Raw genomic sequence first — 12659 nt, forward strand, 5'->3', positions numbered from 1 at the left:
TGTACTAAGTATGTTTCTTAAATTATTATCACTACTCAATTAACTTTTGTAATAATATACGTAACTTTTTTTGGTTACAATTTAATAATATGAAAATCTGTGTTTTACCATATGGACGTACACATTATCTTTGGAAGCAGATATACTGTAGTCCATGAAAGTTCATCAATATAATTAAGGTTTTCAAAAGCGAATGTATCATTACAACCGATTTTAGATATTATTCATTTTGACAAATTAAAATTATTTCAAAATATTTAAAAAAGAGACAGAAAAAGTGAAGAGAAGAAAAGGGACGTTAGTGGGAAGAGGAACAGAAAGAAAGGTAAATGCGGGCGACCTTTGCTGACCCTTCAAGTCTCGTGCATGCGCTTTTTGCAGTTGTACAGTTTTACACTTTACTCCTCTCTCTCTGGTTTATGCATTCCATTTTCTCCCCCAACTCCGCCGGCGATACAACTTTCCGGTACCGGAATTCAGCTTTCCAAAATTCCTCTATCATAAATTTACTATATTTTCTCCCACCCCAGCAAACTCTACACAGTACAGATAAACACACAAACATTGCAGCTTACTAGCTTTATAATGTATACTTCTAATTATTCCTCCTATTGACTTTTCCCATAATTGGGTTTTTCTAAAGACTTCATTATTAGTTCAAAACTTCTTGTTTTTTTCTTGGTGGGTTATTGGTTATGAAGTATTACTAATAATACTGTATTAGAGTAAGATTATGCTGTATTAGGGCTTAAATGGATTCTAAGATTTGCATGAATGGAGTTTGTGGGGCTACTTCTTCAATTGAGTGGAAAAAAGGATGGCCTTTGAAATCTGGTGAATTTGCCTACCTCTGTGATAAGTGCGGGTAATTCAATTCAATTCAGATCTCTCTCTCTCTCTCTCTCTCTCTCTTTATATTGAATTTTATGTTCTGTAAATTCAACTTTATTGTTGTTCTTAATATTTCTAGTAAAAGTGATTTGCCTATTATTACTCCCTCTGTTTGTACTTTATGATACCATTGCTAGTTAGGTTGTGAAGCAATTTTAGATGTGTATAATTATAAAAAGTTTGTCACTTATATACTCTTTGTGTAGATTTTGGAATTTTAGATATATTTTAAAAATGATTAAGGAACCAATGTCCTAGTTGAGAGTTGAGGCCGAAAATTAGATGGTTTGACCTTTGTTCTTTGAAATGGTTACTCTTTTTGGAATGGAAAGAGTATGTACAATCTGAATTGTTTCTGTTTTATGTTAAGGTTTTTTTTTTTTTTTTGGCTGAAAGATATCTGTTAAATCATGTTCTATATATTGGCTTATTACCCATTATTTGCGAAGTTGTTTCTTGAGTTCGATGAAACAGTTACTTTACCTTTTCTAATTAGAGATCGCGTACCCAATTTGAGAGAACTTATATTATGTTGTGAAAATACTTTCCTGGTCCCGTTCGTGCACCAAGTAATGGCTGCTCAACTGAACTCTAGTTCTGGAAAGGTTAGAAACTCAATTGCGGGAAAGATAATCCTTCTGCATTGTGTATCACTTATTCTTGTCCCTTAGGAAGTTGGTGCAATTTAACCTGCTTGCCTTATTCTAAGGATTTGCATTATCAATGTGGTTCTTGTTGTGTAATAGTGAGTTCTTTTTCTTATTTCTTTTTGGCAACTTTGTCGTTCTTTGACGAAAGATCACTCTACCTAGCAGTAAATTGATGTGGATTGATAGAGGAATAAAAGAATTTACCTTAGGTTAGCAACTAATACTAAACTCTGGAAAGCTGAATACTGCCAAGTTGGTGAAAGGGTTGATTTCTTAATAATATACTTAGAAATGTTAGTTGCTGATAAAAGTGGAGATGAGTTTAAACAAGTATTGATTGCCTCAAGTTAGGTCTAGGACTTCACATAAATTATCTACATGAAGGCTTAACAGATCTCATAAAATTAAATTTGTTTAGGTCTACAATTTATCACGTGAAGTTCGTATTCACCATCTTGTTACTCTGTTAATTTCTCTCCCATTTTCCTGAGAATTAGATCACAAATTCAAGATGTCATAACATGGGATTTGGATTTACTCCAGGACTGCTTATGAGCAACTCGGCTTCTGTGATTTATTCCACTCGGAGGACACTGGTTGGAGGGAGTGTATTTCATGTGGCAAGGTTAGCTTGCAAAATTGTCTTTCTGCTTCATCGTATAATCTGATTCTCTGCAGAGATTCCTATAACTAACCTTTGCAACTAATTTTGGTATTGGCAGCGTCTTCATTGCGGATGCATTGCTTCTAGTTCTTTGCTGGAGCTGCTCGATAGTGGGGGCATTAATTGTGTCGGCTGTGCTAGAAGTTGTCAACTACATGCTGTGAGATCAATTATATGCATCTATGACTTATGTACTGTGAACATATGATATAAGTGTTGCACAAACAAATTGTTACTTTTGAAGTTTGCTTGCAAGCTCTCTATGGATTGTAATTTAAGTAGTAGTCCATAAAACATCTGAATAAACATAGAAGTCTTCATTCTCAAAAAAACAAAACACACATAAAAGTCTAATAACTCATGGCTTGCTCCTACTGATTTTATGACCTAAGGAAAAAATCAGCAAATTGTTCTCGTGCTTGCCATCTGGTTAACTGTTCTATTTCCTGATTGTTCTCTAACATTGTTCAAGAGCAGGACACCCTATTTATATTTGTAATGTAGTTAAGCAAGTGTATTGTTTAATAAGCAAGTATATTCTTTCATTGAATGTGACAGATTGAGTTTGCTAGACAAGACATTGTTTTCTTAAATTTTCACTATTATAAACTTAGGAACTATGTTGCGTCTTGCATCATGTTCTTCCAATTTTTTATACAGACACCAAATCATGTAAAGGCCAAAGCATTTGGAACTTCTAACTCAAACAGTGTTGGTGAAACGCCTTCAACTTCTTTGGGCAGTCAGATGAATGGCTCTGAACCTAAAAAAAGAGAGGGTTCTGACGGTGTTGATCCTGTACTTGTGCTCCCACACCAGAATGGCAACACAAATAAGCCTATAGGCCAAATAAAAATGGAAGAAGCTTTCCATCCTGCTGGAGAATCTGGATGCACATTTTCATCAAATTTGTGTCAGGCTTCTGCCGAATCCTCTAAGAATGTCAAATTGGATTCGTATAACGGATACATAGGCGTTAATGAGATTCATGGATCACAGGTGCAAACAAATTTAAGCATTGCTCTGTCTGCACCTTCACCGAACACAAAACTCTTTCCTGCTACAGTGGATGAGGGGGACTTGAACAAGAGAATTTCTTCCTTGCAACAAGGGTCTAGGTCTCGAAGCCTCTTGCCCAAACCTCCAAAATCTACCTCTGCTGTGAGATCAGAGACAAATGCTGGCATAATTTCACAGATTCGTGTTGCCAGGCCACCTGTTGAAGGTCGGATTAAGAATCAGCTGCTTCCACGTTATTGGCCGAGGATAACAGATCAGGAGTTGCAGCAAATATCTGGAGAGTATCCATCATGAGTTCTTAAATTAGATTGATTGCTGTTCACCTATTTTATTACATGATTTCCTTAACAATGTCTTTTCAAGCTCAAATTCCACCATCATACCATTATTTGAGAAGGTTCTGAGTGCAAGCGATGCAGGTCGAATTGGCCGTTTGGTACTTCCTAAAGCATGTGCCGAAGTAAGTTTCACGTTTTGTTTCTTCAGTATCATTTTAACACATACCCCTGTCCTGACCTTTTTTCCCCTTTGTGAATGTAGTTTACTTGCTGTTTTGCTCACTGTAGGAGAGGCCTGGTCTTCCTTTACCTTTTCTCCTCTTGGCGACTCCATCAGTTTCTTAATTGATTTGAAGTTATTTCAATTTTCAGGCATATTTTCCACCAATTTCTCAACCAGAAGGCCTTCCTCTGCGGATTCAGGATGTGAAGGGCAAAGAATGGGTATTCCAGTTCAGATTTTGGCCAAACAACAACAGTAGAATGTATGTTCTCGAGGGTGTGACCCCTTGCATACAATCTATGCAATTACAAGCCGGAGATACAGGTATGAAGTTTCATGTTTTGTAGTGAGTCATGAAACCTGCTATATTCAGTTCATCGTGTCAACGTCAAGTATTAATCATTTACCTCGACTTAAAAAGATTGTCTTTTTTATTCATTAGATGAAACCTTCTGCCCGTGACATTCAAGATTCACTTTGTGATCATTCCCTTTTAGTTCTTTGCTTTAACTCAACATAGAAGCTGTAATGCTGACAGGTCAAGTTAAACATAAAATGTATGAGATTTGAATTTTCAACAATCTCCAAATACATGCTTTTGGCCATCCCTCTTGTCAAAGTCACTCAGCTGTTTTCTGGAATTGGAATGAAGGTGTCCAGTGTACAATTTCTGAATATGAGTCCTTCAACTACATACTATTAAAAACTCAACTCTGTTATCCGAAAGCAAGATAAAAAAACAGAATATGACTATTGTTTCACTTGTTTAGTGTTGCTGACATCTATGTTCATATTCTTGCATTGATCTTGCCCGTTCCAGCTTCCCGTAAGCTCCACATGCACAAGAAGGGATAGAAAGGGGGAGGAACATATGCCTTGCTTTGGTCTAGTGAATGAATTCTGAAATTTTCCTTTCATTTCAGTTTAGCATATTTGCTCCTTTTTTGGTTTTTGGGCTATCTATTCAGACTTAAAATTCTGCTGCTCATCTCTCATCCTTTAAGAACATTTCATTTCATTTCAGTAACTTTTAGTCGCATGGATCCAGAAGGAAAGCTTTTAATGGGGTTTCGTAAAGCATCAACTGTTAATTCAACTCAGGTAACTAGCGCACTTAGGGGTTTCATCTGAGCTCATTTTAGCGGCTTATGACATAATATTGATTTATATTACCTAAAACAGGAAACTCGTCTATCAGCCATACCGAAGAGTGTTTTCTCCACTGAACCCACCTCCTTCTCAGCGATGCCTGAGAATCTACCTTTAATGAGTGGTTACTCTGGCCTTCTTCAGTCGTTCAAAGGAAGCAGAGAGTCTTCTATGAATTTGTCTTCTAAGCATTTCAATAGTGGTGATTTTAGCTGGTACTTAACTGAGAAGAATGAAGGCAGGAATGCAGATGGCACATTCTCCCCTTCAATGCCTGTTTCAGACCGTAAAAGGAGTCGTAATATTGGGTCAAAAAGTAAGAGACTGCTCATTGATTCCGATGAGGCTTTGGAGCTGAAACTTTCATGGGAAGAGTTACAGGATATGCTCCGACCACCGCTGAGTATTCAGCCGACCACTGTCACAATTGAGGACCACGAATTTGAAGAGTATGAAGTACGTAGCTTTATTTTTTAATTAATTTGTGCTGCTCATGCTCTATGGTTGAACTAGATGAACTTGCTAGTTAAGATTTAATCAGTCCGCTAGAGAACTCTGGCTTTGGCTTGATGTCTTTGTTCTTCGCAATGCAGCAACCACCTGTTCTTGGGAAGAGGAGCATATTTACTGTCCGCTTTTCTGGGTAAGAAAGACTAATCCATCAGAATGTATTCCAATAGACCAACTTGTTGCTTAAAAAAATGATGAAAGAGGACATCAGCAATAAGCAACCCGTCTTAAATACCTATTCTGAATAGTTTTCACTAGCAAGAAAATAGAAAATAGAGGGTGAGAATGACAAAACAGTGGTAAGATGTTGGATGGAGGCATAGACACAGAATGCGGCTTTATATTTGGCGTTGAATAGTATAGCATCACCATTGAACTAAAGACTGTAATTTGCGCCAACATATTCAACTGCAAAATATTCTTTTTGCATACTTTTTTGCTTTTCTAAACATCCCTTTTCATGCCCATCTCTTTGACATTTGGTGATCCCTATACTGCTTGAATTGGAAGTTTACTGCTAGATCACTGATCTCAGGGAGCAGGAGCAGTGGGCTCAATGCGATAATTGCTTTAAGTGGCGAAGGTTGCCAGCTGATTATCTTCTACCTCCTCAGTGGACATGTCAGGACAACATTTTTTATCATAGCAGGTCAGGGAGTTAGCAATATCAATAAATTTTGCGCAACAGCGCATTAATGTGACTTAACATTATAAAATCCTTCGGGGTTGCCCAGTTGGTTTGGAGGGCGGTCATCCATACAGATGACCTGGGATCGAATCCCCCTCAATGCCTTCTGGGTTGAGCCTGTCGCACATGGCTTGCTTAGTGCGGTTTACCTCCCATGTGTGGTTTGCAGGCTATTACACAGGGGGAGGTTTACCCAGTGCGCACCAAGTGTAGCGGCTGCGGGTTTCCCTCTTATCAAAAAAAAATGTGACTTAACATTATACTTGTGATGCTCATGTTCTCAGGTGCTCTTGTTCTGTCCCAGACGATTTAACATCCAGAGAGCTTGAATATCTTCTCAAAATGGACAAGGGTGAAGTAACTTGTTGCTTTAGTTTCAGCCTATATTTCCATCTATGCACCAGCTGGTTCTCATACAAATCATGTTCTAAAATTTATCGACTCTGGATTTTAATATACTTATCTCGCGTATTTATTTGTTGTAAGCCTGTGGTTGCACTAATTTTTATGTCAATTTACCGTATGATTGTAAAATATATGTTGCATTTTGCACAGATTTAAAGAAACGGAGAAATGCAGCAGGCCAAAGGACAGCGCAGGCCCATGATTCTTCTGATTTAGATTCTCATGCAAATGGGACAGGTGTTGCTGGTGATGTGAGAGAACGTGGCGCCACATCAGTTGCAACAACAACAAAACACCCGAGGCATCGACCTGGCTGTTCTTGCATTGTGTGCATCCAGCCTCCCAGCGGGAAGGGCAAACATAATCCGACATGTACATGCAATGTCTGCTTGACAGTCAAACGCCGTTTCAAGACACTTATGATGCGTAAAAAGAAGCGTCAATCAGAACGTGAAGCGGAAATTGGCCAGAGGAATCAACTTATGTGGAGTTCAAAGGAAGAGACAGAAGTGGACAGCTTCTCTAGACAGGTGAAACCAGAAGCCGATCCTTCAGACAGAGAAAGATCAGGAAGCGAGACACTGGCGAGGGGCCATAGCAGCAATCAATTGCAGAAGCTTCCTGAAACCAGTAAGTCGCAATTAGACTTAAACTGTCACCCAAATCGGGAAGATACAGGTTCATCTCATCTTAGCATGATGTCTCTTCTTCAGCAAGCAAGTCTTCCGCTAGAGACATATCTGAGGCAGAATGGTCTAACAAGCTTAGTTTCTGAACAACAAGGGAGCTCAGGGTCCCAAGGGTTGCCCCCAGACACCAGAGAGAGTGAGGTACGCATCCACGAGGATCAGTGCTTCGCTTCTACAAGTCAAGAGCAAGAACAGGAGGGCACAAAGGAAAACTCTGAACCTGATCAAAGTGGAAAGGACAATTCATGAAACATGAATCCTTTTACTTGCTATTACTCTCTTCTCTATTCTTTTGCTTAATGGATCACTCTTTCCCATATCATCACAACGCCTCTCCCCTCACCTTATTGATCTCTTTTAGTTAGTAGGAGTATGTCAAGCAGTTGGTTAAAATAATTGTGTATATAGTTGTGCTGTGTGAAAATTATATTTATATACGTTCCCTCTAGATTAAAAGAGTTCAATATGAAGATATCTTCGTGCATGGATTCCAGATCAGTGAGATTGAATGGTTAGCTTGAGAAACAGAAAATTCGTCGACGATCCATAAATAGAAAAATTATGCATTTCATCAAATAGAGAAATGTTATAGACCCAATATTGTTTACAAGTTGCTAATAGCTACATCTTTAGAGGGCAGAACTTTGTATGCAGCTGCCACTGTCAGTTAGTACTAATGCACAAGTATGTGAGATTTGTAGCTGCCACTTTCCTACCTTGTACTTCACTCAAGATTGCCACAACATTAGATTAATATACTTTCCAGATAACATGAAACACTGAGATTTACTTCTCTATTAAATATCAAGATTGCATGTCTCACCACTGTCAGGCCAACTGAAGCCATATTTCTCACCAAGCCAAATTCCAAGTATACAATATTTCTTGATACACAAAAAAAAACATACTTGTAAATATACATCATTTTAAAGCAGCAAAAGGGGATTTTCTTTTCTGTCTTTTCTTTCCTTTTTCTTTTTATTTCTTTCTGGCCAATTGGAGATTTTCTTTTCCTTGGCAGGGGCCGGAGGTCGACATAAAACATTAAAGGAAAATCTACATCTTCCCACACATATCGATTCACAGAACACTATTCAACAAACAGACAAACCTTATCTACAAAATGTCATTTCCCAAGTGTTCTTCCTTGAGCAATGGGAAGGTGGAAAACCACATCTTTATCCTCGGTATCTTTTCATGTAATCACTTGTCAAAGGGAGAGGGCTAGAAGTAACCAATCAAAGAATAACCAATCAAAATCCTTCAACACTAGACCTGCGAAAAGATGAAGATGATGACCTTCGGCTTTCCAGTCGATCAAGGTCCTCCAAAGAGAAAGAGTAGGAACATGTTAATGAAGGACGAGACGAGGGCTGCGTAGAAGACTTTGAGGGAGAAGCCGATGCTCGGGTGATAGGTAAGGAAGGGGAGAAACTCAACCTTGGCGCAGGGGTGATGATTCCATTCATACTTGGAGACTTTGACATATGTTTACCACCAACTGCCACTGGTTCTTGCAGAGGAAACCGTGAAGGGCACTTCATCACTTGTACAGCCTTGAGTTGGTCGACGATTGTTCTCATGGTGGGCCTTTCAGACGGATCCTTTTGCAGACATCTTTGAGCAATATCAGCCACTGTTCTGGCTGCTTTAGGGGGGAACCGGCCTTTTAGCTGAGGATCCATGATTAGCGATAATCTACCATCATCAGCGAGGAAAGGCCTACTCCACTTGACTAAATTCCTCTCTTCCTTTGAATACCGACCATCAAGATTCTTCCGGCCGGTGAGCAGTTCTAGAAGTACAATCCCAAAACTCCAGACATTGCTCTTAGGAGTTAGCAACCCTGTCTCCAGTGTCTCTTGCGAGAGATTTGCCAGGGCCTGAACAAATGAGCGTTGTTTATTAATTAAAATCTTCTAAGTAAGAAGGTGCAAATAATGTAACCAAACTCATCATTAGACCGAGAGTAGCACAAACACAAAATTCTTCTCAACAAATAGTAATCTATGAGGCATTGTCGTCTCTTCTATTAAGAGCCACATCAGCTGAATTTATGAGTCACAACTTTTATCAAGACATGCTCCAAAACTAAGACGCTATTGACATACATCTTAAATCCATGGAAGACAGAGCTTGCTGATGATCAAACTACTCAATACAGCCGAAACACCTCTGCTAGTCCTCCCAAAACATTGGGTAAAAATTTAAATTTTAAGACCAGCATTTCCCAGGGATAAAAAAAAAGTTGAGTGACAGCAACAGTAAATAAGAGAACTTACGACTGAATTGCAAGATATCTCTGTCTCTTGTATATTTGTAATGCATCCATACCCTGAGAGCTTTGCACTAAAATCCTTGTCGATTTGTATATTACCAGTTGAAAATTCATGGAACATTGCCTGTTGGTAGAAAAAAGAAATTCAGCAAAAAATGACAATATCATAGGCCAAGCCTCAATATGAAAACTAGGAACTTCCATGTTATAGAAACACAAAAAATGACACAGAAAACTACAAGTTTGCGTGATGGGAAAAATGGCCACACAGCTTAGACTACATATTAAGGATGACAGTGTTGATACCTGGAAAGGTCCCTCCTCATGTAGGAATGTGAGACCTTGTGCAGCACATAACGCAATTTTCGTTCTAGCATTCCAATCTATAGGGGGGCCATCTGATCTTCCGAACAACAGCCGGTCTAGGCTTCCATGGAAAAGTCTCTCAAAAACCAACATCCTGTGCTCAGAACCTTCGCGAGCATGAAAACCAGTCAGTTTGCAAAGTGAAGAGTGTTGCAAAGACGCCAGTGTGTTCACCTCGTTGACAAATTCCTTCAAACCCTGAAAAAGCCGAAAAGACAGTGAGATTAGTTCCAAAATGTCACATACTCACTAAAACCTCATAAACTGAAAAGTTGACTCCTACACCCAACAATGGAATGACACCACCCTGTAAGTAATGCATGATCTAAAAATGGAATTTAGAAGTGCAGTTTGAAGCAGGCTTATGTCCTGCAAATTCCTGATTTGGACAATATCCGTTCTTTGCAGCTGTAGAACAGAAAGGGTAACAAGTACTGAGAAACAGTGCTGCTAAATCTAGCCAAATATGAACCTTGTCAAGTCTAGACACCAAACTAGACTGGTGACACACAGCTAGGATAATAAAGTCAACGTGCCAATGTCATTGAACATTACCTGTGAAGAAGGGTGAAGGCGTGTTATAGTGGCTTCAAGCTTCTTTGAACCAGAGGCATCATCCCCAAAAGAAGCTCTGTAGATGACAGAAGAGAGACCTTCTGACATACAGCGCTCGGGAGAGAAATGGTGGCACGCAGCGGCAATTTCATCAAAAGAAAAGTTCCGCAGCGTCCCAGTAGAAGGCAATGTAGGAGGCAGCACAGGAGGCAGTGGCAATGGTCCAGACGCATTGAGAGGGCCACTCGTATTCCCCACTTTGAAGCTTCTCATAGTCCTGAGGGAAGCAGAAGCATTCTGAGGTGATGGAAGAGGAAGAGGCTGAGGAACTGGTGAGCAGTATTCTTTTGTTGATCCAACACGACTCCTCAACTCTTCATGTTCCTCATATTCATTCGACGCTAGAGCATCTTGTTCCGCTGAGTCCATACTTGATGGGGCGGATAGAGCTCGTGTCCTACTGCTTGTTACTCCGTTGTTTGACTGCACTGGTTTCACTCTTGTTCTAAAACTAGGTGGTGCGGAGTGCAATGATCTTGTGTGTATCTGGGGTTCAGGTAGTGCAGTAGGTGACTGCTCCTGAGGGTTCACACGTTTGATGTGGATACTCTGTTTAGACATTTTCTTCTTACTCTTTGAAACAGTGAAACATCCCATGTCGGCGTCTAAATAATTCGGCCCTTTTGATTTATATCGTCCTGCCAAATCAATAGTAAGAATGAAATACATGATAACCATCGCTAAACTATTGAGCAACACGGGCTTATAATGGACCTAACCAATAACATTTATCTAAGAGTAAAACCAATCACCGCTGAATTTACAGTCAAGAAATTGTATCACCACTTTCATCCACCAAAAACTGGATTTAGCAACTAAGATACTGAATAATCTCCTCCTATGGTTTAAAACAGAATTTGAATAACTTTAGCTCTACTTTTCTCATTGACCTAAAACATAGGCAATTTTCAATAGCAATGCTGGCATCAATTTCTAATCACTCTAAGTAGTCCAAATGATTAAATCTATAGTATTATACCATTGAAGTTACATAGAGACTGTTTTATAGATCCTTAGACAGTATAAGTTTAAATGTAAACAATCAACCAATCAATAGCAATAAAGAATGAGGAATCAGCCAGAAGTTTCACTAAGGGTGCCAAAATATAAAGAAGTAAACCCACCAAAAAGCCAAGGGGAGTTTGGTATATGGTATATATATAAAAACAAGCTGATGAATTTTCAGCACATAATATAACAACAACAACAACAAAAAATACTCCTCAGTACCAAATAAGTTGGGGTCCACTATATGAATCCTCAGCTCATAGTATACAGAAGAACAATATACAAAAAATCTAAACTACTAACAAAAGATTTCCTTAATCCACTTACTTGTCGGAAAGCCCCCAAATCCAAATTCTTCAACTGAATTATCAATTAGATAAAATGAATTTCTAAAATTAACAAAAAGGTAAGGTCAAGAATAGTTAAAAACCAACCTGGTTTGCTTTTTTGAGCTCAAAGTTTGGATCTTTAATGATTTCTTGGGATAATAAAACAACCCAAGTACTGAATTTTCATTCAAATCTGTTGGATGACTTTGAAAGACTTGATTTTGGTAAGACAAGAAACCCTAACAAGAAGTCTTAGTAGAAAAATATAAATGTGGAAAGGCAAAAAGATCAGACTTTTAAGAGTAAAAGGCAAAGAAAGGAGGAAAAAGAAAAGTGGGGTGGTTTCATAGGAAATGAGTGAAGAAGTATATTTAGTCAAACTAAACAAAACCCACACGATTAAATTTCCATTATTATTATTAAGAAAAGATTTCATTGGTATCATCTCCATACAACAAGGCAAATTTCGTTTCTTTTAGCTTTATGACATTTTTGTCCTCAACACAATTTTCAATATTTTTGCCATTAAATTTTTGGACTAAATTCCAATTTCATTTGACAAATGGTTGAAAGCTCATAAATTGCAGTTTAAATTGAAAGGTCGGTAGTTGTAGTACGAAAAGTTTGAGTTGAGTCTTGTTATACTTATAGCTGCGTTTGGCGAAGATTTTTTTTGGCAAAAAGTATTTTTTCTGTCAAAAGTGCCTTTTAAAAAAAATTAAGGTGTTTAACTTTGGCCAAATTTTTAGAAGAAAGAGTGCTTTTGAGTAGAACATAAGCAATTTTTTAGAAGCAGAAAAAAAATAATTTTTCTTTAAAAGTATTTTTTCGAAAAATACTTTTGAGGAAAGTATAGTTAAAAATACTTTTTAAAAATTTGACTAATAGCCTATTTG

The 12659-nt window shown here is 38.3% G+C and overlaps 2 protein-coding genes across 4 annotated transcripts; one reads left to right on the forward strand and one right to left on the reverse strand.

Moving 5' to 3' along the window:
* Positions 1-280: 280 nt before the first annotated feature.
* Positions 281-7651, forward strand: LOC107760125 (B3 domain-containing transcription repressor VAL2). 2 transcript variants are annotated; one of them, XM_016578143.2, is made up of 13 exons: positions 288-865; positions 2085-2166; positions 2264-2365; positions 2866-3506; positions 3589-3685; positions 3876-4050; positions 4751-4827; positions 4909-5331; positions 5469-5518; positions 5921-6034; positions 6358-6425; positions 6629-7108; positions 7192-7651. In XM_016578143.2, the coding sequence occupies exons 1-13, from the start codon at positions 753-755 to the stop codon at positions 7251-7253; spliced, it is 2484 nt and encodes an 827-aa protein (XP_016433629.1). In that variant the 5' UTR covers positions 288-752; the 3' UTR covers positions 7254-7651. The 2 variants fall into 2 exon arrangements, with proteins under 2 accessions (XP_016433628.1, XP_016433629.1); XM_016578142.2 differs by having other exon boundaries at positions 281-865; positions 6629-7651.
* Positions 7652-7995: 344 nt separating this feature from the next.
* LOC107760126 (putative serine/threonine-protein kinase PBL1) lies at positions 7996-12159 on the reverse strand. Of its 2 annotated transcripts, none has more exons than XM_016578144.2 (5): positions 11869-12159; positions 10367-11064; positions 9752-10009; positions 9450-9569; positions 7996-9050 (listed from the first exon to the last, which is right to left on the reverse strand). In XM_016578144.2, the coding sequence occupies exons 2-5, from the start codon at positions 11021-11023 to the stop codon at positions 8421-8423; spliced, it is 1665 nt and encodes a 554-aa protein (XP_016433630.1). In that variant the 5' UTR covers positions 11024-11064; positions 11869-12159; the 3' UTR covers positions 7996-8420. The 2 variants fall into 2 exon arrangements, with proteins under 2 accessions (XP_016433630.1, XP_075104473.1); XM_075248372.1 differs by having other exon boundaries at positions 11762-12103.
* Between the last annotated feature and the right edge of the window lie 500 nt (positions 12160-12659).

This window comes from Nicotiana tabacum, chromosome 24 (genome assembly GCF_000715075.1).
Source record: "Nicotiana tabacum cultivar K326 chromosome 24, ASM71507v2, whole genome shotgun sequence".
Taxonomy (NCBI): Eukaryota; Viridiplantae; Streptophyta; class Magnoliopsida; order Solanales; family Solanaceae; genus Nicotiana; species Nicotiana tabacum.